At 48.5% G+C, this 25,260-nt stretch overlaps 1 protein-coding gene across 1 annotated transcript; it reads left to right on the top strand.

The window, feature by feature from the left end:
* The first annotated feature begins 760 nt into the window (after nt 1–760).
* On the top strand, nt 761–24,377 carry LOC101931856 (homeobox protein EMX1). The gene is made up of 3 exons (XM_005291463.4): nt 761–1,687; nt 8,350–8,534; nt 23,724–24,377. The coding sequence occupies exons 1-3, from the start codon at nt 1,333–1,335 to the stop codon at nt 23,889–23,891; spliced, it is 708 nt and encodes a 235-aa protein (XP_005291520.1). The 5' UTR covers nt 761–1,332; the 3' UTR covers nt 23,892–24,377.
* The last annotated feature ends 883 nt before the right edge of the window (nt 24,378–25,260 follow it).

Genomic DNA, 25,260 nt, shown 5'->3' with positions numbered 1-25,260 from the left:
AGATTCACATTTTCATCTGAAAAGAACCCGTCAGAAATTGTCCACCTCTGTAAGAAAGTCAGGCATATCTACTCATCTATCTGCACAGCGTTGATCTTCTTCCTAAATGAGCACATTGCAGGACCTCTGTGTGTGCAATACACACACACACATAATGTATGTGTGGAGTGATATGCCAGGGGTTGCTTTTAAACATGGAGCTCAACCCAATCAACAATAATCAATACTACACGTATTTGGAACAGAAGCGCTGAAATAGTCTATTTAAAAGCAAATCAATCAAACAAACAAAAAAGACCCACAAAAAGACACATCACCGCTTCTGAAACCAACATCCTTTCCACACCAGGTCCTTTCTTGCCAGAGAAGAAATAAATCAAATTTACACGGGGAGAAAGCGCCTGGGTTTGCTGTCTGCCGGCTGGGAAGGTGAATCTGAAATCTCTGAAGGAAATCAGGGAGCCCAGAGCTGGCAGGCTGTCGGTGGGTAACATTAGGGCTCCTGCGTGTTGTTTTTAAGGAATTAACTCTGTTCGAAATAATGTGGACGCAGATTAAAAACCTCCTGTTGCTCTCCCGGGGGCTGCGCTGCCCTGTGGTTTTGATCCACTGCGCGTTGGGTTCAAAGTGGATCGAGCGATTTCTCTCCGAGGAGTTAAACAACAAACACACCTGATCGAAAAGAGGAGGGGGGTTAAAATCGACCCCCTCTCCCTTTAAGCAGCTGAGTGGATTTCGAACCCAAAGAACCCACGTGTGTGTGTGTGTGTGTGTGTGTGTGTGTGTGTGTGTGTGTGTGTGTGTGTGTGTGTGTGTTGGGGAAGGTGGCTTAACCAATGGAGGAGTCGGGAGCCCCTGTGGCCGCAGCCCTGCCAAGTTTGCGTTGCTTCTTCTGCAAAGGCTCCAGTCCAGTTTTTTCAGGAGATCTCTCTCCCCATCTGCCCTCCCCAACCTTAGGGCAGGTGAGTTGTCCAATCAGATGGTCCTTGCCAGGTACCAGTCTTATTTGTACTGCTCTCCGGCGAGCCAGCCTGGATTTGTGTACCGGGGTGTGAGTGTACGTCTTGCGGGAGCCCCCCCGCCTCCAAAGCAACCCAGCCTGCCTGCAGGACTCTGCTCTCCTCTCTGCAAGGGACAAGTTTGCCTGGATCGCAGCTCCCTGGCTGCTCTCACCTCGCTGGGAAAGACGCGCTTACCTGCTTGCACTTCTTCTGGGCTGGGGGGTGGGGGGGTGGGGGGCAGAGTTGTGTGTGTGTTTCGGGGGGGGGGTCTTTTGCACACACACACACACGAGGCACAACCGCCTCCAAAGAGCTCACTCCAGACCAAACCATGTTCCAGCCAGCAGCTAAGCGGTGCTTCACCATCGAGTCGCTGGTGGCGAAGGACAATCACTTGGCTTCAGAGGATCCCATCCGACCTACAGCCCTCAACTACCCCAACCCTTCCGCGGCCGAGGCGTTTGTTAATGGCTTTCACAGCGCGGCAGCCGGCAGGTCCCTGTACAGCAGCCCGGAGCTGGTCTTCCCAGAGGCCGTGAGCCACCCCTCCTTGAGCGTTCACCCGCACCAGCTGGGCGCGTCCCAGCTCCAGCACCCGCACTCCTTCTTCGCCCCCCAGCACAGAGACCCCCTCAACTTCTACCCCTGGGTGCTGAGGAACAGGTTCTTCGGGCACCGCTTTCAAGGTAAATCAGGAATCGCCAGCCTCGGGAAGGGAGGGGATTTCCCTGGCTTGTCGCTGCCCCTGTCCTTTGCCTTGTCCCTTCCCCTTCAAAACGCATCGACAGCTCTACCGGGCAAACCAGCCAGCCACTTCCCTTAGCTTGGGTCCAAGAAATAGTGGGGCCATGCAGGTGTGTGCTGGACATGTGTAGATCCAGGCGTATTCCCACACATGCGAAATGCAAGGGAAGAGTTTTAGTGCATTGAACAATTTCTTGCTGTTGCTTTCTTCTTGCATTCAGCATGCTATATTTATCTATCTATCTATCTATCTATCCCCATCCACCCCATCATCTATCTATCTATCTATCTATCTATCTATCTATCTATCTATCTATCTATCTATCTATCTATCTATCTATCTATCCTCTTTGCAATGTTGTAGCCCTCTTGGTCCCAAGATATAAGAGAACCACCGTGGGTGAGGTAATGTCTTTTAAAGAAACAAGGAGGAGTCCGGCTGACTAACAGATTTATTTGGGAATAAGCTTTTGTGGGTAAAACCCCCACTTCTTCAGATGCATGGAGTAAAAAGCAATTGCTACAAAAGCAATGTTCCCTCTCTTGGTATTGACATCTCCTCATCTATTATTGGGAGTGGACCACATCCACCCTGACTGAATTGGCCTTGTCAACACTGGTTCTCCACTTGTGAGGTAACTCCCTTCTCTTCATGTGTCAGTATAATAATGCCTGTATCTGTAATTTTCACTCCATGCGTCTGAAGAAGTGGGGTTTTTACCCACGAAAGCTTATGCCCAAATAAATCTGTGAGTCTTTAAGGTGCCACCGGACTCCTCCTTGTTTTTGTGGATACAGACTAACACCGCTACCCCTCTGAGACTTGTCTTTTAAAAGACCAACTTCTGTTGGTGGCAGAGACAAGCTTTCAAGCTACAGACTTCTTCTGAAGCAGCTTGCACACATATGCACGTCTACACAAATGCATACATATATATATATGTGTGTGTGTGTATATATATAATTGTATTGCATGCATATACTGCTTGTGTATTGTCGTGTATATTCTGAAGAAGAGCTCCGTGTAGCTCTCATCCATCAACAGTAGTTAGTCCATTAAAATATATATTACCTCACCCACCTTCTATCTATCTATCTATCTATCTATCTATCTATCTATCTATCTATCTGTCTGTCTGTCTGTCTGTCTATCTTCTTGTGAGCTTGCGTTTCTATTGCATGCTCAGATATAGGTGTGTATAGCTCTATGTATTCTTTCTCTCTCCATAGGACTCTCTGACACTTTAATACACGAATATATTTCCAGTGCATCAATCTACGTATGCATGCAATACAATTGCAACCATGAATGTGTGTAGCCCTGTATCTGTATATGTGCCGATTTGTGTACGTATAGATAAAGAACCATGAGACTTGAAAACAATGCATCGCTGTTTCAAGGGAAAAGCAAACATTGGATTACTAAGATCTCGTTTATAGCGATATTTATAATATACGAACGCGGTAGTTGAGCTGTTGAAAAGTATACGAGCGTATTTATATTTTAAGGAACAAATATGAACGAATTAAGGAGCGTGTGTAGATAGAAAACACGGGTCTGTCGTAAATCGAATGTTTCCTTTTAAAGGAATTATTGGCTGTTGTTTTCAAGCTCTCTGGGTTTTGATTTTGGTTTTTTTATTATTATTTTAATTTCTTTTCTTTCTTTTTTTCTTTTTTTTTTTGCGTGCTCGTTTTTGTTTTCACGTCAACAAAACTCGTCCTCCCTGTCCATGCGCTGTTCATGGCCCAATCTCACGTCAGGGAGGCAGGTTACGGAATAAATCCACGGGAAAGGTCTGCGGCGTTAAAACTGTTGCTTCCCCAGCCTTGTTCGTAAACTCAGCTCAAGTTTTCTTGTCCTCTCCCGGGACATCGGCTCTCAGCGTTCGGCGCTGCTGGCTGGGCGCTGGTGGACACAACCCCTGGGTAATTGGGAATCTAGTTTCCCAGAAGAAATAGAAAAACCTGGAGCAAGAAATGCGCTCGCATTTCCCAGGGCGCGTTGGGAGTGGGAGAAACCTCGCCCCCTGCGCTGGGGTATTTTTAATAATAGATCTGAGCGGGTCTGGGGGCAGAGAAGTACAATGATCGAATAAGGGATCCGACCCCGGGTGCCTTTGAACTCAATAAGTCAGGGGGAGTTTTGCCATTGATTGTAAAAGCAAGGATCAGCCCCAGTGTTTAGAGGCCAGGCACGTGGGAAAATTACATATAATTATATTTGCTTAGATATATATAATTAGTTATATATCTCTGCGCCTCCATGGTATGTGACAGATATAACGTAGCGTATAAAGTTCGTATTATACACACAGTATAGAGAGATTGGATTCTATTTTACAAATATACCCATCTCTTTATATATCATTTTACATACTTTTATGTGGCCGGGGTGGCGATCTCTCCCTGTGTATATACACACACGCACGCATTTACTTTGTCCAAGCTGGGATATAATTGAACCCTGGATGTGATGTGTATGCACGTGGCTGGCTGTTACTTCTTTCGATTTATAACAAAACATGTAACCTACAGACGTCATTTTGATAGCTGATGTACAACTGGAAGTATATGAAAAATAGAAATAGATCGAGTAATTGACACGCGTAAAAAAGCGCATGCCTGTGGCTAGGTGTGTGTTTGTGTATCAGATCCAATTTGAATCCTAGGCAAAAAATAATCCCCATACACGTGGGTGTATGTCTCAGAGAATTATTTCTTTGAAATGCATAATATATTGGGAATGTTTCGTCCGTCCATACCCACAAACTCCTGAAGATTTCTACTTAGCAATTATTATATGATATCTCCTGCACTTGTGTGTGTGTATATAGATATATTCAATTTCTCTTCTAGTCTCTAAATTTCTCTTCTAGTCTCTAAAACCAAGGGAAAGGTTTCGCTTGCACCTAATCTCCAAAAGGAGACTTTTTTCTTTTTCTTTTTTTTCTTTTTTCTTTTTTGGTAAAGAAAACAGCCTGTGTAAGGAGTTTGACCCGGGCTGGGATTGCAAAGCTGCTGAGATACTCGGGTGTTTCTCCCCACCCACCCCCTCTCCCCAGTCCTCATTACCGAGTTATAAATGCAAATCCACATTAGGCTTTTCACTCCATACACTAAACCGAGTAAAAAGAGAGCAGGGGATCATCAAAGGCTGGCTTTGTTCTGGGCGGGAAGGGAAAGATTAGGTTATCTCCTCAGCAGCAAATTCTCTCGCCTGGCTCCTGGCTATGCCTGCTTAAGCAATAAATTGCCGCTCGCGAGATTGCTGAAATTGTTATGTGTCAGCAGCACTGATTAGCCTGACAGATAAAAAAAAATCCAGGGGGTCAGAGCAAGTTCCCTCTTTGGGCAAAATCCCTTTTTCCTGCTCGCGGGAGGGGATCGGCCGGACATCCCCGCCGCTGCCCGCCCTGCTTCTGGGCCGGGAACCGCAGGGGCAAAAAGATCCCCGGATCCCATGTGGCACCCGCCTCCCCCCGCCCAATGTACAAACCAAACACCCCCAAAACAAATCGTTTCTGCCCATCCTAGGCTCGGCGATGCTGCTGTTTCGCGGGGAGGCGGAGCAGGGAAGTGGGCTACAAGGGGAAGTGTAAAAGTCACCGTAGGGCCGCTTTGCGCTTGGAGATCCCTTCTGAATGGCTAGCACCGGGGGGCCTCCTGCCTCCTCCTGCTCTAGGGCATTTCAGCGGAGAGCGGCTGCGGGGAGGGAGTGTCCCGCCATCCCCCAGTTTGGGTGGGATCCCCCCACCTGACATGTATTCGCTGCTTTATTGACGATTGATTTGTGTCAGCGCCCAGAGCCTCCCCGAGTCAAGGATCCGGCGCTCGGCGCTGTACAAACCTGCCCGAGGGAAAGGTCCCTGGCCCTAAAGGATCGCAGCCCGGCCTGTCTCTCCCTCCGCACCGCCTGGGCTGCAGCCGAGTGGGGATGCGGCCGGGTTCGCGGGTAGCCCGTTCCCGGATCGCTGCTGGGGCCAGGCCAGCCCGGTTCTCAGCCATTCCCCAGCGGAGCCGCTTCGCTGGGACGTTGGTCACCAACTTCGCACTGCTCCCGGAGGGCGCGGCTGGGATTTCTTGCCCGGTTACTTGGCTGGAGGCGCAGCGGGGAGCAGATAGGAGGTGGAAACCCCCGGGGGCCTGGGGATGGGGGAGAAACGGGCCCCCAGCTGTAGAGTCAGGGCGCGCTGGGCTCCAGTGTAGACCTGGCTGGGTCTGTCTGGGTCGGGCTCAGCCTCAGTGTGCAACGGCCAAAGGGTGCCCGCCCGCCGGCCCGTGCCCTAACCCAGCCTCCTGTTTTCCCTGGCCGCCTGGCCAGCGCCAGCGCGAGGAGCCGCTTCTCCAGACGGCCCGGTTTGCCCAGAGCGGAGTTTCTCCTCCGGAAAGGGGCGAGGGGTCTCCCCGATTCCCACCCGACTTTCCTCTGGGTCACTCAGACAAAGGGAGATGTGTGTAAGAAGTGCTCGGTCTTTCCCATCCCGAGCTAATGTACCTAGCTCCACTTCTGTCGTTTTACCAGAGATCTCTGATCCACTTCTTCGCCTCTAGCCAATAACTAACTAACTTTCTTTCTGCACTTAACTTATCTATTTCCACTTCTTCTACTCTTTCTTTCTTTCTCTTATGTATCTATTTCTCTTTCTTTCTACTTACTATACTTAACTTACCCATTTCCACTTCTTCTACTTTCTTTCTTTCTACCTACCACATGTATCTATTTCTACTTCTTCTACTCTCTTTTTTCTTTCTGTTTTATCTAGCTATCTATCCCCATCCACCGCCTCTATCTATCTATCCCCGTACACCCCCCTATCTATCCAGCTATCTATCCCCATACACCCCCTCTATCTATCTGTCTATCTATCCCCATACACCCCTTCTATCTATCCATCTATCTATCCCCATACACCCCCTCTATCTATCCCCATACACCCCCCTCTATCTCTCTGTCTATCTATCCCCACACACCCCCTCTATCTATCTATCCCCCCCCACACCCCCTCTATCTATCCATCTATCTGTTGCTTTCCCGGCTGTCGCCCCAGTGTCCCGACCCCGCTGGAGCCGGGAGTCACTCCCATGACTTTGGATGTAATGCCGCTGGGTTTTGCGGCTCCTTTCCCCAGCCAGGGCCGCAGCGGGACGAGGGCGGGCGGTGACTGCAGCCCCTGGGACTCTCGCTAGGCCGGGCCCTTTCCGAGGCGCTGCAGGGCCCCTGGCCGGGGCTCCCCGGCTTTCCCCGCCCCGCCGTCCCTGTCCCGGCCCGAGCAGTTCATTAAAAGCCCCGCGCGCGTTGCAATGGCTTCAGTGCAGGGTCCTGACAGCCGCCACCAGGTCGTTTGTCGGGGGGCTCTCGGCGGTCCCCGCAGCACCGCGCTCTGCCCGCGGCTGACCCCGCGCGGGACGGGGGCAGAGATACGGCCCGTTTCAAAGGGGGCCTCCCGGTGATTTATGGGCCCCAATAAGCGCGGCCTCGTGACTCCGCCAGTCCTTTAATTACAGGGCAGGTCCCTGCGCGGCGCGGTGCGGTGCTCACCTTGCGGGCCGGGGCCGCTCGCGGGGGCTGGGGCGTCTCCCTGCTCTGGGCGGTCCCGCTCGGGAAGTGGGGACGCAGGAGGCCGGATCGAGCCACCGCAAACTCATAGAAATCACCCACCGCCACGTCCCTCCTGTGTGCGCTTTTCGCTTTCCTGCGTTTGATTCGTTCTTCACTTGCTTTCTTGTCCTTTCTCGTTATTCTTCCTTCCTTCCTGTCCTTCTTTTTCTTGATTCTTTCTTTCTTCACTTTCTTTCTCTGGCTTTCCTCCTTTTTCTTGATTCATTCTTCACTTGCTTTCTTGTCCTTTCTCTTTATTCTTCCTTCCTTCCTTCCTGTCCTCCTTTTTCTTTCTTTCTTTCTTGATACTTTCTTTCTTTTCAGTCCTCCTTTCTCTTTATTCTTCCTTCCTGTCCTCCTTTTTCTTTCTTTCTTCCTTCACTTGTTTTCTTGTCCTTTTTCTTGATTCTTTCTTCACTTTCTTTCTTTTCAGTCCTCCTATTTCTTTATCCTTTCTTTCTTTCTTTCTTTCTTTCTTTCTTCCTGTCCTCCTTTTTCTTGATTTATTCTTTCTTTCTTCACTTTCTTTCTCTGGCATTCCTCCTTTCTCTTGATTTATTCTTCACTTGCTTTCTTGTCCCTTTTCTTGATTCTTTCTTCACTTTCTTTTTCTTTTCCTGTTTTTCTTTATTCACTTTCGTTTTCTTTCTTTCTTTCTTTCTTTCTTTCTTTCTTTCTTTCTTTCTTTCTTTCTTTCTTTCTTTCTGTTCCCTAGAGCTCCCCAATCCTGAGGCTGCTCAGGGGACTTTCATTCCCAGGCATGAAGATCAGGGTGGGGGGAAGGGCAACCCCTTGGGATGGGGGGGAGAGGAAAAGGAGCAGCCTGCAAATACCCATCCCTGAGAAAGGGGCAAGTCACCCCCAGGACACACTCACCCCTTTCCCGGCGGGACAGGCCACTGGTGAGGCAGGGAGGGGGCTGGGCAGACTAAGAAGCGGGGGGCGCCCTGGGGAGTGAGTCCTGGCCTGGCACGTCTCTGACTCTCGGTGCTTTGTCTGCAGGGAGCGAGGTGTCCCAGGAGGGTTTGCTACTGCACGGGCCCTTTGCCAGGAAGCCCAAGCGGATCCGCACGGCCTTCTCCCCGTCCCAGCTCCTGCGGCTCGAGAGGGCCTTCGAGAAGAACCACTACGTGGTGGGGGCTGAGCGCAAACAGCTGGCCAGCAGTCTCAGCCTCTCCGAGACCCAGGTAAGTACAGGGGGAGGGATCCACCCATCCTCCCTCTATCCCTCCCTCCCTCCTTCCAGAGCCTCTCTTCCTCCTTTCATTGTGGTGCTATGTGCCAGGCAGAAATGGATAGGTCACCCTTTGCTTGGCTGCGGGGGTGCAGTAGCTGCCACATGTTTCATGGGGGAGGGGGTGCACAGAGGGGAACAATCAGGGCCTGAACTCAAAGGGGACCCTAAAACATCTGTAACTGGGGAGAAGTGGGAAGGCATCAGGCCCCAGGCAGTGCAGCAGGCTCCCAGATTCGTCATCCCGGGTCTCAGCACAGCTGTGCAGCCAATTCCCTGAAGCGGCTCCCATTCTGCTGTGCAAACAACTTTCCTCTGGCTGCCCAAGCTGGGCGGACGCAGGAGTTAGGGTGGGTGGGTACTCAGACAAGATACTGCAAGGACTAGCGCCTCTTAGCGCAAATGGTATTTGCAGGCCAAGGGACTGATAGTCATGGAGCACAGAATCCTTTTCCTTTAGCAAAATAGGTTACTATTATTACGGTCTGGCTGTCCCTCGTATCTGTCGAATCAAAAAACTGTCAACAGTCTACAAGAAATCAGTAAGGAGTAAGGATATCTGGGAAGGGGAGGAAATTCCTCAGGACTTCAAAGATGCAATCTTATTACACTATACAACCGTAAAGGCAACAAATCTGACTAGCTTAACTCCCAGGCTGACTCCCTGCTATCTGTAGGTGATAAAAGACTTTCCCCTACTTTGCTCAATCAACTTACTGTGATTATTATTATTCAGTATATCAAGGCCTTGAGACCCGGCAGTACAAATGTTTGTAAGATCATTTCCCCCGAAGTCCTGGGCTAATGGAACGATACTCTGTGGATTAATTTTTAACTTATACATAATTATGGGATAACTATTCCTGCTAATAACAATCATTACAAAATGCGTTGCTCTAAAACCCACGACCTGTAGCATTATTCCATTGCGTGTAACACTGCAAAAAAGGAACCTTATTGCACTTGTTTGTTAATATAGACAAACGTTACAATTTGTAGAAGTCGAGCCAGATAAGAAATAGAAGTCAGGAGTTGCTGTAAATTAAAGAGGAATGGAGATTCATTTTAATCGAAACTTTCCCCCATCTTGGACAAGATTTTACAAGGGCATTTTTCCTTACAGTGTTAAGAAAAACTGAAATCCAGAAATTGTATAGATAGGAATGTGGATGTAAAAATATACCATAGAGAGAAAAGATGCAGAGGTGAAGGAACCAAGGAATATACCCAGACTGGATCAGACCAGAGGTCTATCTAGTTCAGTATGCTGTTTCCAACAACATCAGCTTCTTCAGAGGAAGGTGCTAAATTCCCCACAGTGGACAAGTATGGAATGAGCTGCCCATCAGCAAAGTTTCTTCTTACTCCCCTCAGTCAGTGGTTGTCTTATTCCCTGAATTAGGAGGGTTTATATTCCTTCAATGTTGTTATCCAATCTAATGTAGCCGTGGATGTTCTCATTATCCACCTCAGTGGCCAATCTGTTTTTGAATCTTGCTAAATTCTGTGTTAGTATATATTATACGGTATAAATATATAACTAAATGTACACGTATGTATACACACACACACACATGCATGCATGCGCACACAGGTTCTTGGAAGAAATCAGCAGCAAAAAGTTGCCCCGGGATTAAAAAAGGTTTCTGAGTTTGGGTTATCGGGCATAATTTCAGGAACCGCTTTAAACCTTTGGAAAAACTGGTTTCATAGATAGATGAGGCTGAGCCACAGAATTCAGACCTGGATCCAGATCCAGTCTCCCCAGTGCTTTGGTTCTGCTTATCCCCGTTTGGAAATTTTTGAACCCCGGGGGATCATTTTAAATGTGTTCACCCCAAATCCAATGAGACAGGTCAATCGCTGGGATGCCTTTTGCCATCCACCATCATCACCCATGCTCTGCGGTCCTGTGTTCTTCTTTGCTTCTTCTGTCATGCCTCACGTATGAAGCCAGCTCTCAGAAAACCCCCCAAAGGGTAATGAAACAAATGCCAATTAGTTTTGAAGGCAACAGCCGTCAAATATTGCCCCAGGGGGTCAAGGAGTTCTTGGGATTGTGCTATTTTGCCCCAAGCCTAATTGCAATTTGTTCAGAGAATTGAAAGACGTGTATCTCTAAATCTGGGCGGACGTGCATGTGTATAGACAGAAAGAGGGTCGAATCTCACGTTTTAGTCTCTGTTCAGTAATATTGTATATTTATAGTTCTAGAAATCCTGTGGATGCATTTTTGTAGCTTTCTAGTACAGGGTTATTTATCATCTGCATTCACTCGGTGAACACAGGTCGGCGGCTTGCACGGGGAGACTTCTCTTTGGAATCGCCACTAACCTACGGCCAGATTCTGAGCCTTTAATAGCATTTCAGTGTGACCTCACTCCACAAAGCGTCCCACAGAAATCATTCGGAGTAAGATGCTAAATTGGAGGAGGAGGATCAGACCTGGCCCTGAAATATCACCAAAGTAATTTAGCTCATAAATGCAGCAACAGCGCTATTTCCAAAGGGAACTTTTCGATTTCAGCCCAGATGCGTAGTGTTATTAATTTATTTTTTCATTTAGCTTGGTGGCTTTTTAAAATTTATATTTGATCATGTAAAGTGTGTGTGTGGGAAGAACCAATTTTCCATGAGAAATACACAAATGCTGTACCTGAAACATATGTATTACTGTACGAATGGGCATCAAAGTACTGACAGAGACCCCGACTGGTCGCTGGACTCAATCTATCCCAGCCACTCTTCTGAAAAGAGCAATTAAAAAGTGTAGCTCAGATTGTAACACACATTTATAGCCACCACATATATTACTACAGTGTGGGTATATGATGTGTAAAATATACATGCACACACCTCACACACTGCCAGTATATGGCATACACTTCATCATATATAAGACACACATGGTGTGTCATGCATGACACACGCACCATGGGATAGGTAAGATTCTCACACAAACACCCTTCTTACGTAACATAGGCACCGTCTGTCCTATCGCACCCACACAGAGCCTCACATATAAACATGCCCGTACATATTTTTGATTTTAGATGAGATATGCAAATTACCTAAATGTCCCCCCAAATCAGTAGCTTGACTCCCGGGCCTACTCTCGCCTGCAGAGGTGTGGCGCTCAAGGCGGGACCTTGCCCCATCTCTGAGCAGTTCTTCTTCTGGCACTTGATTTCCGAACTTCGTCCCAGTCTCAGCTAAGACTTTCTGGGATGCTTGGAAGCACCTGCCTCCGCTCCTGAGAAGAGGCAGCTGCAGTGTCACAGCTGGAGTGAGGCACAACTGGGACCAGAGAGCAACATCTGGAGCAGCCCGGAAAGAAGGTAGAGAGGGGTCTGAAGAGACCCACCCACACCTGTCCATCCTTTTGGGTCCCAGCCCAGGAAAGAGCTGGGTATTGCCCAGACATTGCCTTTGGATATAGGGTATGAGGTGTATAGAAGGGAGACTAATCTCCTGTCCTATGGAGTTAACAGAGACTGAGGCTGGGGTGTGGGAACCAGAGAGGGGGGCTGAAATAGATTCAACAGGGCTATAACACACCTACTAATGGGGGTCAGTCTGGGGTGTGTCCACAGGGGATCCAGCCCAGACCATACCCCTAACAGGAGGGATGGTGGGTTTGTGGGTGCTGTGTTGCCATTGGGGTGGGGTGTGCATAGTTTGTGTGCTGTGTGTTGATTTGGTTAGGAGGGGTGGTGAGTTTGTGTGTGCTGTGCAGCTGTTGGGGTGTGATGTGTGTAGTTTGTGTGCTGTGTGTTAATTTGTTTGGGGAGTGGGGGCTTGTGGGTGCTGTGCTGATAATGCTGGCATGTATGTGTAGTTTGTGTTCTCTTTATATGGGGATTTGAGAAGGAGGGGTTTAGGGTTTGGTGTGATGTGCTGATGCTGTGATGTGTGCGTAGTCTGTGTCCAGCCTGTGGAGAACAGATCCATAGTACGTGGGGCAGACAGGACAATACATTGGTCCTAAGTCTAGCATCCGTGATAGCATCCTTCTTGTATAATACATGCACCTTCTCTCATCCCATTCATGCACAATCACACACACAGATATTTTTAATTTCAGATGAGAGAAGTGCAAATTGCCTAACCGGCCCCCAAAGACACACACACTCACAACTCCAGTGCTGATGCTGGGGGACAGGGGGCGTTGTCTGTGTACTGTGATCTATACTTGGTCCAACCTTAGCCCTATGTTTCTATGATTCTATGGGTCAATTTGTGTCAGAAGGCTTGTGGGCTTGGTGTGACATGCTGATGTGGGATGCAGGTGTAATTTGTGTGTGTCAATTTGTGTCAGAGGGGTTGTGGGTTTGTTGTGACGCACTGATGTTGGGATGCGTGTGTAGTTTGTGTGCGGTGTGCATGTTGATTTGTGTTGGAGGAGTTGATGTGAAGTGCTGATGCGGGGAAGTGTCCGTAGCTTGTGTGCTACATATGTGTCGATTGGTGTCAGAGGGTTTGGTGCGACATGCTGAACTGGAATGCGCGTGTCGTTTGTGCACGATGTGAGTGTGTTGATTTGTGTTGGAGGGTTATGGGTTCATTGTGACGTGCTGATGCCAGGATGCATATGTAGTCCATGTGCTGTGTGTTGGTTTGTTTAGGAGGAGCTGTGGCTCTGTGTTAGAGGTGCAGATGGAGGGGTTGTGTTGGCTATCGAGTGTGTGTTTGTGTGTGTGTGGTTTTGGAATAATTTTGCCAGATGAAATTGACAAAATGCTGCTTGACTTTTTGTGAAGCTTTTTGGCCAATGAAAACCACCCTGTTCTGCTAGAGGCAGGTCTCGGAGGTGACTCCTCTAAACTCCAGCTGCAAAGCAGGAGGAAGACCATGGCTGGGTGGTTCTGTTCCAAAACACTCCATCACCAGGCGAGGGCTCGGTGGTGCTCCTGGCAAAGTCAGGGGTAGCTTTGCCATTGACCTGAGAGCAAGGCTGGGCCTAGCATTTATTATCCCATCATTCAAAACCCTCATTCAAAGGCCCAGTTACCCCCAGGAAAAACTTGGGCTCAGTTGGGATGCTTTGTTGGGTTCCTTCTGTCATCCACCCCCAATGGGAAAAGCCAGCCCACCCCAGTTGGCAGTCCAGGAAAGCAGAGATGGAGGTGCACCTGCATGACCAAGCTGTGAAACCGGGCGGGGGAAGAGGGTGAACGTATACTGCTAAAATCCTACAGGTGCAGTGAGGGTAGAATGGCTGCTCGCTACGCGGGAGCCGGGTTGGCAGTGAGAATGGCAGGGGTCTCCGAGTGGATGCCCCTTGCCCTGCTGATCTGGTTTCGGAGGCAGAACCGCTCGTTGTTCCATGGGGGAAATTCCTCCCCCTCCAAACAGGTGAAATTCCATCAGTCGAGACCCCCATAGGGAAGTGTGGGGCCCTACCCTGGAGGACTAGACACCCCCATAGAAGGGAGAGGTGCTAGTGGCCTCTGGGAGCCATGCCGTCTTGAGCTTGAATCAGCGACCACAGGCAAGTCACAGTACCTCTGCCTCAGTTTCCCTGTCTATGATGTGGGGGGGGCAGGGAATAACCTTCCCCGCCCCCTGAAAAGAATGCTGCATGGATTCCTGATGAACATTTGGGCTTGGAAGACGAACTGTGCTGTGCAATCTCAAGGGGAAAGGCCTCCTATGTTATTTCTTCTTGCCACTGCTTTTGGCTGTGCCTGGGGGGTTGCGGGGTGGGGAACGAACGGCGTCGTATCTGACCTAGCTCCCACTTTCACAGGTGGCAGCTCCAGAGCGGCTACTGATTTGATGTGACACCTAGGACCGAGAGGTGGGGCCAGGCCAGCAGGTGCGGATTATGTTAGGAGCTGCAGGGTCCCATTGACAATGGTCGCGGGACGCATGGACAATAGATCCAATGGCGTGCAGGGCAGAGAGGAAAATCAATCTGTCCTGCGTCTAGCACCCAGGAGAGGTGTGCCTCGTATTAACATACAAAGCATTCTGTTAATAACAATAACAGCACTAACAATCAAGGCCTAGCTTTATTGTAGCAAAGCTATTTGGGTTCCAACGTGACTATATTGCCTCTTAAACAAGCCACAGGCTGCTGTTCAGTGATGGTTAAGGTAACAGAAATCATAGAATCATGGGGTTAGAAGGGACCGCAAGGGTCATCTCCTCTAGTCTAGGTCTGAAAATAAATGCACAAAAGTTAAGGAAGGAAAGAGTTCAGTGCCTCAAATGAATGTTAGTTTGCTAATCCTGTATCTACTACACTTACCATTACTGTATTAAAGTGCACGTTTAAACAGAATAACAGGGATATAAACGTATTCACTGGGACTGAGGCAACATTCTGAGGCTAAAGGTGGGACTAGATTCTGCTCTCAGTTACAGCGGTATAAATCTGGAATATCTCCACTGGTTCTGGTGGATTTACACAGGTGTAACTGAGATCAGAATTTCCCCCTTAAAGTGCCATTAGACTCTGGAAAGTGACAGGTATCAGAGGGGCGGCCGTGTTAGTCTGCATCAGTAAAAACAACGAGGCGTCCTTGTGGCATCTTAGAGACTAACACATTGATTTGGGCATTTCGTGGGCTATAAAGTGACTGTAGAACAGACACGGTGGGGTTTTATTTATTTAGTGGCTCCAGATCCAGTTTGCTCCGACGACAATCCCAAAGATGTTTTCTTCTAACTGCCAGCCCAGCAAACTCAGCCTGGGCATCAGAAAGACAAGCTGGGTTCTTTCCGAATTCTGCCTTGACACAAACAATAAAGATCTGTGACTGGAATCTGGTTAACAACTTGGTTAACTATGCATGAGCCGGAACAGAATCTGCGTCCTCTCTTGTAGCTGTGTTGGCCCCTGCAGGGCAAAAAGGAGTGAAAACTTCCTTTGTCGGGCAGCTTTGACTCAGAGACTCGGATGGGGGCATGTCTGTTGAGTAAGAAGGTGTCATGGTTACACAGTCACTTTCTGACCATAATCACTGCTTAACTCTTTCATTCCCTGGCTTTTGCACATTTATATGTGTAACCTTCATGTTCCGTTGAACGTAAATTCTTGTAATTGAATTTCGCTGGGGTTTTGAAAAGACAAACTCCGGAACTGTTAGGGGTGAGGAGTTTACAAAATGGAGACGCTGATTTCATGAGCTCAGCTGCTTCGGCCAATGGCGACCTGTGCCTGGGTCGTGTATTCAGAAAGCAGTTGGACTCTGGTCACTCCAGGACAGTTTAGTCCCAGTCAGGACTAAAGAGCGACCCTATGTGGTGTCAATACAGCACAAGCTGGGTTATCCAGCCTGGCTAGGGTGACCAGACACCAAGTGTGAAAAATCGGGACAGGAGGTGGGGGGTAATAGGATCCTATATAAGAAAAAGACCCCAAAATCGGGACTGTCCCTATAAAATCGGGACATCTGCTCACCCTAAGCCTGGCAGCTAGCGAGCCCGAGAGAACTCCTGTGTCCAGCAGTCTCCATAATGAATCTCCTTCATACTGATTATACCTCGGTCCTATCTCATTTCTGCCGTGATGGACACGGCAGGCTCTGAACTCTAAGGATACGGTGCAGTAGGGAACGGTGCGAGTTTGCAATGCAGGGCACTTCCGAGATTCTAAGGCCACAGGGGACCACTGTGATCAAGCTACTGGAAAGAACCCAGAAAGGATCAAGTGCTGTGCTGAGTAACAGGGCAGCAATGCTGTTAAACCAGTGTTTCCATGTGCTATTTATTCCTTGCTCAGCTACTCCTGCGTGCTTCACACAGGCCCCCCTCCAAACACAAAGGCACCACTCACCCACCCCCTGCCATAACAACACCGAGAGGAATGAGCCAGGTTGAGAATGGCTGACAAGGTATCTTATTCCTATGCTTGCAGTGGAGAGAAACAAGGGTTAATTAATACACTTCTATGGAGAATGTTTCATCGTGGAAAGAAAACACTGAATAGCTCGGATGGCTGGCTCATGTACGGTCAATATGAAGACTAAAATGCGTACATAACCGTGATGATAGTCGATTAATGTCCATTCACTACACGACTTTGTTCCGCAACCCTAGAGTTCTCCATGGCAGTTGATTATCATTGTATAACAAATTTCCTGGGTCATCAGCAGGGTTTGAAGCCAGGAGGTTCAGCATTAGAAGTATGGGTCTCGTCCACTTGAGCAAAAGAAGTAACTTCGCTAACCGCTCCCTGCATGAGGCTTTTATTCTGTATATGAACTGGCCACTAGAGGGAGACAGAGTAACTAGTTCCCTATTTGGTTCAGGTTTAAGCATCCAGGAGTTTGGATTTGCCTACTCTCTTTGGCATTTTAATTTCAGGCAACCTGGTTGCATTAGCATAAAATTTCAAGCGGAGTTACTTTCCCGTGCATTGCTGGCCCTGCATTAACACAGCTGGGAGGAAAACCCAAGGAAGAGTTTAACCTAGAGTAATTCCCAAGAGGAGGATAATGTCCAAAACTTTGCGTGTGTATATAGGGCAGCAGATAAAAAGTTTATAAAACAATGAAAGGGATAGAGAAGGTAGCTTGGGAGTATCTGTTCTCCCTGCTTCATAACACAACAAGAGGGATGGTCAATGAAACTGAAAGGCAGCAAATTGCAAACTGGTAAAAAGAAATACCTTTTCCATTCAGGGTGTGATTAGACTGTGGAACTCACTGCCACAGCATGTCACTGAGGCCAAGAATTTAGTACGCTTCAGAGGGACTGGATGGACATTTATATGGATGAGAATATCCCGCATTATCATAGCTAATGCTAAAAGAGTTTTGGAAGGGATAATAACTTCATTTAAGCCAATTTCTATTAGGGATCAGGGAGCAGATTCTCCTACCTCTGCCTATTGTGGGGTTAGGGTGACCAGATGTCCCATTTTTAAAGGGACATTCCCATTTTTGGGGACTTTTTCTCATATAGGCGCCTATTACCCCTCACCCCCTGTCCCATTTTTTCACAGTTGCTCCCTGGTCACCCTATGTGGGGTTCTTGTGCTTTTTCAGCAGCATCTGGCTTGTGACCACTGTCAGACAGGGCTAGATGGATCACAGGACTGATCCAGCCTGGGAATTCCTATGGTGTGAGGGAGGGGTGGTTTACCTTTGCAACGTGGCTTTCAGGTCTTAGGCCCCTGCAATGTTAGAATGGATTCCTCCAAGCGGTGTACAGTTCAGAAAGAAGTGCTCTCTAGTGCTTAGAGCACTTTGGCTGTCAGGATGGGCTCTGATTTGTGCATGACCGTAGCTATTGATTTAATAGCTCTGTGCCTCAGTTTCCCTGTCTATACATTGGGGATAATGATACTTCCCAAGATCCTCTGTGTCTGTGAGGTTGGACTGAAGTTTGTAAAGTGCTTTGGAGCTGTTGAATGAAAGGCAGCTATAAGTATTGTTTTAAAAATACCCTAAAGCTAAGAAAGCAAATGAGCTGATTCCATGTTCTTTGATTTCCCTGGGATCCACCAGTATCGCATAACATCTGTATTAATAAAATAACCAGTTCTTATAGTTCAAGGTGAAGGATTCTAAATCGCTGATAAACTATGGACAAGGATTATTTTGCCCACAACTGAAATGCAGCCAGTTGTGATGTGGACAATGGCCGTTGTCCAACCATGGTGCATAGTACTTCAAGACAGAAAGTAAATAATATTGTGTCCAATCGATGCGGCAGTAGAGAAGCAGAATGTAACTACCCGAATGGGAATCCAGCCAGGCCCATCCACTGCTCCTGTGGAAATGTGCCATAGGCATCTTAACGGCCGGGAGCGGTCAGGACAGTGAAGCAGCACAGTGCCCCCTAGTGTCTTGCTGGGGCCTAGACTCAGTAATACTGGGAGGGAATAAGGCCATCGACTGAATCACCATCAAAGCAGAACGCTGGGTGTTGTTTATTTCCCAGAGGCCCCTCAGCCAGGTGTTGACTCAGTCTAGGCCTATGCGCTCTGATGAGATCACACTAGGAACTCAGGTTGGGTACATGCTTTGCGCTGCCAGCAGTTCTGTTCTGAAGCCGGTTACTCACCTGTTTGCTTTGCAGCTTCTCAGACCTCTCCCCGTAACATAGGTTAACGCTGGAAAATCCCGACACTTGAAATTTTGTTCCTTGATCATTTTTTCCATCTCTTCGTACTCTTTATGCAGAAGGTAAAGGTAGTTATGCATGACTCTCCAGAGAGCAGGGGGTGGCATGCAGACATACACCTTGGTGAAAAAGAGGAGTGGTCTTGTGGATAAAGTGTTAGCAGAGCGGCATTCACTGCCACTGACTTCCTGTGTGACCTTGGGCAAGTCACTTAGCATCTCTGTGTCTTGGTTCCCCATGTGTAAAATGACACTTCCCTACCTCTTGTAAGGATAAATATATTAAAAATTGGGAAGTGCTCAGATCCTCCAGCAATGGGGGACATAAATAGGATGAAGATTAAATAGTGCCTAACGAGGAAGCAAACAGCTCGGTCAATATCCGAAAATGACAAGGTTTTATGTGGCTAATCGGGAGTTTGGATAATCGAGAAGGCAGGAGCCGTTCTGCCATTCTGCAGTGAGGCAGCCTAGGGGCTCCATCTCCCCGTCCTCCTCACAGTCCTGGCCGGGGAGGGGCGGGGGGGGGGGGGGGTCTCTGCTCTGGTGTCTGAACCACCACGTTATCCGAATCCCTTCCCTGTCCCCCAGCTTGGGATATGGGGGACAAAGAAGGGATTTGGATAACGGGGGTTTGGAAAAAAGGCGACACACTGTACTCCTGCGATAACTGCTGGTGAAGTGTGTGAGCCAGAAGGACCCTGATTGATTCCCAGGGCAAGTGTACGGCCCGGCTATTAAAAAAGCTCATCTTTGTGCTTATAGACGGAGCAAATTAGATCTAGACACAATTTGTCCAGAGTCACATTCCGGAGTGGAAGTGCGCTCTAAGCACCGTTGTTAAATGTGGCCGCTTTCCCGGAGTTAACCAGCCTCCCTCTTCTTATCTGTCTTTGTGTGCCACTCGGCCTGCCCGGCCTGCCCAGTTTTTGCCCTCTGTCTCTCTCAACTTCTGATAAGCAGCACTGCTAAATGTCTCTCTCCCACCCCCTGCCCAAGAAAAGCAGAAAAGTCCCCCACAACAACCTTTAACTGTCAATGACAGTTGCTAAATTATTTCACTAAAAATCCAGGAAGTCACCAGTTAAGGCAATGTTCCCACCAACTTAAACTCACACCTCATCCCCCCCGGACATCAGGCCGCCCAAATGCATTCCCACACATCTCAGCGCCACAGGCATCTCATCTCCTCAGCACCCTCCCGGTCCAGGCCCCGTGTAGAGCCACCCACTCACCTTCTTCCAGTCACATCCACCCACAGAACCTCCTCAGACAGCTTCAGATAAACTCTGCATCGACGTAGAAGATGTAGGTACTCACGTGGCCTCGTCACCATAGTATCTGAGCACCTCAATCTTTGATACGCTTATCTTCCCACCACCCCGGTGATGTAGAGCGTTGCTATTACCCCCATTGCACAGATCGGGAAACTGAGGCACACATGGTTAGCTTGACAAAGGGACTTAGGCGCTGCAGTGCCTAGCAGTGTAGTAATGGTACGGCCGGGACACAGATTTTATAGCTGTATCTTAATCAGCCCTTGAAACGTGAAAGCAAATGGGAGGGAATTGGCTCTGTCTAGCATGGAGCTGGGTCACGAGCTTATTTATCCTCACAACATGCATGTGAGACAGAGATGATCCCCATTTTAGGGAGGCCCAGGCCCACAAAGGTATTTAGGCTCCTAACTTCATTTATTCAATGGGCGTTAGGTGCCTAAATGCCTTTGAGAGTCTGGGCCAGAGAGACTAAGTGTTCCAGCCATGCAGGAAGTCTGTGGCAGAGCAGGAAACGAGTCAGGTCTCCCATCTCCCAGGGGATCATCCCTCCTCTCCGCCTATACGGGCCACGCTCAGGTCCAATGGAAATCGATGGAGTTTTGCCGTTGACTTCACTGGGACCAGGGCTTAGTCTTAAACCTTCGACTGTTAATTGAATGGGTGTTGGGGGATGGCTTGTAATGTGCGGTGAATGTTTATTCCAAGCCACTGTACACCCCGCGCTCTTTGTACCAGCTGCTCTGCTGGGTTCTCGGCCAAGGGTTCTCAACCCTTTTTCTTTCTGAGGCCCCCGCAACAGGCTATAAAAACTCCATGGCCCACCTGTGCTACCACAACAGGTTTTCTGCGTATAAAAGCCAGGGCCGGCGTTAGGGGGCAGCAAGCGGGACAGTTGCCCGAGGCCCCATGCCACAGGTGCCCCCGTGAAACTACATTGCTCAGGCTTCGGCTTCAGCCCCAGGTGGCGGGGCTCAGGGCCCCAGTCTTCAGCCCCATGCAGTGGGGCTTCAGCTTTCTACCCTGGGCCCCAGCGAGTGTAATGCTCCCCCTGCCCCGAAACCTGCTCGCAGGCCCCCAGACCTCTGATTGAGAGCCACTGTTCTAGGCAAAGCCCTTTGCGCCTACATGACACAACGGAACTTTATTCTCTCTAGCAGCTGCTGTGCAAAGCATGTCCCCAGAACGCTTGGTGGGGTTCCCTGGCACCGCTGCAGAGTCACACTAGAGATCAATATAGATATAGAACCGAAGGCGCCACAGGAAGGCGAAGACAAGGGAGAAATTGAGCAGTGTCATTGCAGGAGCTCTGAGCCGTTCCTAGCACAGCCATATGTCTAGCACCCTCCTGGTAACTCTGTCATGCAGCTGCAGGGGCCCTTTCACCTTGCAGTCGCTGGTTTGAATCCTGCCCTAGGTGGCTGCTGGCATTTGTCTTTTTATCTGGTCGACGTTACAAGTGGTGGTATCGCTAGCGAGGCTCATCCCGGAGGATCTGAGCGCCTCATCAAGACTAGCTGGTCTGGGAGCTGCTGGGTGCTCAGCTCCTGTGAAAATCAGGACAGCGGATAAACGCCCGCCCCACCCCTCACCTGGTAGGGAAGTAGCATCATCCCCATTGTGCACATGGGGAAACTAAGGCACGGAGCGACTGACGTGACTTGCCTATGGCAGAATTGAGAGTAGAGAATCCAGGTCTGGTGAGCCACAATTGAAGGGTTTTAGCTAGAGGGACATTCTTCCTGAGCAGAGAATAAATAAATGGAGATATCCCATCTCCTAGAACTGGAAGGGACCTTGAAAGATCATTGAGTCCAGCCCCCTGCCTTCACTAGCAGGACCAAGTACTGATTTTGCCCCAGGTCCCGAAGTGGCCCCCTCAAGGATTGAACTCACAACCCTGGATTTAGCAGGCCAATGCTCAAACCACTGAGCTATCCCTCCCCCCGGGTTATGAAGGGACATTTGGCCGGCACTTTCCTCTTGCCTCCTACAGATGGTTCCTCCAGCAGGGAGCAGGGTGGAGATACTTATCCCACCAGCGTATATATGTTTGAAGGTGATACACGGAGGGCTTTGCTGTCCCTGGCTTTCAATTTCACACCTTTCACAGACGCTGCTCTCACGTCAAAAACAATTTTTTTTTAAACATTTTGTTCGCAAGCAACACAATTTGCAGTTTACAGCTGCTGAGCAATGCTTGTCCCTTTGTCACCTCTTGGGCTGCTCTGTGCTGAGCAAAACTGGGGCACCTTTCTCCGGGTTGCCATCCCAGTTCCTCTTCGCTCTTTCCTTGCGGTCCCTATTTGAAACTGTGGAAGCTGAAACTAGCAACAGGAGAGCTGCCGAAGGCTCACATAAGCACCTACAAAGTGTAGCTGCTTCTAAACTCACCCGCCAGCTTGGGTCTGAAGAGCAGGGATGGAGATCTGGTAGGCTTCGGGTATGGCCAGAAATAAGCCAAGACCAATCTCTCCCTTCTGGTATTTCATCCCTTCTCATTCTACTCCGGGTGCCCACTGGGCACTGCATAAATGAAATGAAAATGAAAACAGCCAGCGACTCTCAGTCCGTGACCCAGCAGAAGCCCGCACAGCCCTTCCTGGCGGCCCACAAACAGAGGGTATGTCTACACGTGAAATGCTACAGCAGCATTGCTGTAGTGCTTCAGTGTAGACATGACCAACTCTGACAGGAGGGGTTCTCCCGTTGACGTAGGTAACCCCTATACCCGAGGCGGAAGCTAGGTTGATGGAAAAATTCTTCTGGCGACCTAGTGCTGTCTACACTGGGGGTTAGGTTGGCTTAACTACATCACTTAGGGGGGTGGATTTTTCACACCCCATGGGATTTTACACCCCCCCCCCCCATGCAGCTATACCGATGGAAGATCCTAGTGTAGCCCAGCCCCTTGCGTTTTTAACCTCCTGTAATTCATTGCCAGTTATCTCAAGGTAGTTAACATGTTTGAAAAGGCCTATGTGGAGATTCTCCAGATGTTTATCAGGCTACAAATGTTTGTAGTTTCACCTAGGGATCAGCATTGGATAAGCTATAAGCTACGGCTTCACTGCACCAAAGGTGTGTTTTTTGCATCCCGATGGCTATCTCCATGTCAAATCCTAGTGGAGACAAGGCGTTGTAGTTTTTATATAGCTGTAGCTAGTCAAGGTAAACTCCTGGTGTGGGATAGAGGGTTGACCTTGATTAACTTGCTACATCAACGTAAAAATACATTACAATTATTACATGACACTACAATACATCTACATTACAATCAATCACTTCACTACACATACATGACAGTCACTACATTACAACACTTATAGATTACAATCACTCTGCTACACTACACTATCCTATAATACATCTACATTACAATCAATCACTGCACCACACAAACAAAATCACTGCACTATACTACACATTCATTACGCTACACAGCAATGCAATACACAACCATACCTGTATGTTACAATCACTACACTACACTGCACTACAGTACATATCATAGAAGATTAGGGTTGGAAGACACCTCAGGAGGTCGTCTAGTCCAACTCCCTGCTAAAAGCATATACATATGTCATACATATATATTACAGTCAATACACTTGATGTACAATGTGCCAGGGAAGACCAAGTCCTGGACTGTCTGGCAAGTCAGGCTGCGGTGGGTTGGGGAGTTGGGGAAGGAGCGGAGTTCTTTCTTACAAAGTGGTCCCCCGCATAGGAAAAGCTAGAGGGCCCCTCTCGATGCGTGACTCCCCCTCCTCTTTCTGTCTCGCCCAGGTGAAAGTGTGGTTCCAAAACAGAAGGACGAAATACAAGAGGCAGAAGCTGGAAGAGGAAGGCCCCGAATCAGACCAGAAGAAGAAAGGTTCCCATCACATCAATAGATGGCGGATTGCCACCAAACAGTCCAACGGGGAAGACATTGATGTCACGTCTAATGACTAGAAAGGGGGCAGGCTGCTGGCAAATAAACCAATGAGAGGAACGAGGGGGAGGAGGGGAAAATACGGGGCAAACAACACAAAACAAAAACCGGAGAGATTTCACAAAGACAAAGCAACCGCGGTGCGTGGGCCAAACGAGAGGCCTACGGACCAGTTCCTCCCTCGGCACTCAGTTCTGCCCACTGGGTGGCCTTCAGCGGCGCTTTGGAAATGAAAGCTCCCAGACAACAGAGGAAACACCCCCGCAGCCACCCTGCGCTCCTGAGAACTGAACCGAGCTGCCCGTCCTCGCAGCCTGAAGCTGTCGGTCAGCCACAAGATCAAATAAAAATGTCAACCGAGAAACTCAATGTACACAATCCTTTTCTTTTTTTACACAATTTTTATTTTAATTTATTATTTTATTTTGTGCGTGTGTTCCCTGTCGTAGGTAGTTAACAGCTGTAGTGTGCGTTACTGTATGGTAATAAAAGCAAAATGGGCTTAACGCATATCTGATTACCTTGGCAGGAGGACGTGGGACAGGGGGCGTTGGGGGGGGACAGGACACTGCTGCTCAAAGGACACGGGGGTTCGTGGGCACTGGTCAAATCAAGAGCTCCACTTTTCCCATCCAACCCCAGAGCCTTCACCAGCATAGTTTAAAACCAAGTTTCATTTGAATGGGAATGAAATCATTCATGGGAGAGCAGGGAAATGCCTGATTCACTGTTGTTTGTGACCAGGTTGATAAACTGTAATGCTATTTGTGGGTCCTTGTTATTCATGCTTGGATGCTGGCTGGATATAAGGAATTGTCAGACAGGATCAGACCCAAGGGCCGTCTAGTCAAGTGGCCTGTCTCTAACAATGCCGGAACCAGATGCTTCAGAGAAAGGTGTAAGTACCTCACAGTTGTGGAATACTATGCCTGTGGGGATATTTTTAATTAGCCCTGGATAGTGGTTCTATCGTGCCCTGAAGCATGGGGGGTTTATATCTCTTCTAAAATGCTTGGTTATTTTTTAGTAATTTTCATTATGACGCTGGATAGTCTAGGTGTGAGGTAAATTAAAGCTGATTGAAAAATCCAATTTAATGTTTTCCTTGAAAGAGTCCAGACGAAATGATTTCATTCCAAAATGTCTGGGGCAGATTTAGATTTCTGGGGGTGAAATGGAAAGTTTTAGCTCATTTCAAATGGCTGTTTCCTTTCATTTTAGTTTTCAACTACCAGCCAAAACGATTGTTTCCTTTCATTCCAGTTATTATTGTTAAAACATCGAAAATTTGGTCAAAACCAAGTTGCCTTGACAGTCTCAATTTGGCTGACCCCGCACTTTTCGAGAAACAATTTTTTTTAATGAAAAATTTTGGCCAGCTTTGCTATC

This window comes from Chrysemys picta, chromosome 5 (assembly GCF_011386835.1).
Source record: "Chrysemys picta bellii isolate R12L10 chromosome 5, ASM1138683v2, whole genome shotgun sequence".
Classification (NCBI taxonomy): domain Eukaryota; kingdom Metazoa; phylum Chordata; order Testudines; family Emydidae; genus Chrysemys; species Chrysemys picta.
This window is presented reverse-complemented; position numbering and strand designations above follow the sequence as displayed.

Bases quoted from the DNA above. Each gene is read 5' to 3' on its own strand.
- LOC101931856 (XM_005291463.4), top strand. From the start codon at position 1,333: ATGTTCCAGCCAGCAGCTAAGCGGTGCTTCACCATCGAGTCGCTGGTG. The intron at 1,688-8,349 runs GTAAATCAGGAA...CTTTGTCTGCAG, and splicing joins CTTCGGGCACCGCTTTCAAG to GGAGCGAGGTGTCCCAGGAG. The intron at 8,535-23,723 runs GTAAGTACAGGG...TGTCTCGCCCAG, and splicing joins TCAGCCTCTCCGAGACCCAG to GTGAAAGTGTGGTTCCAAAA.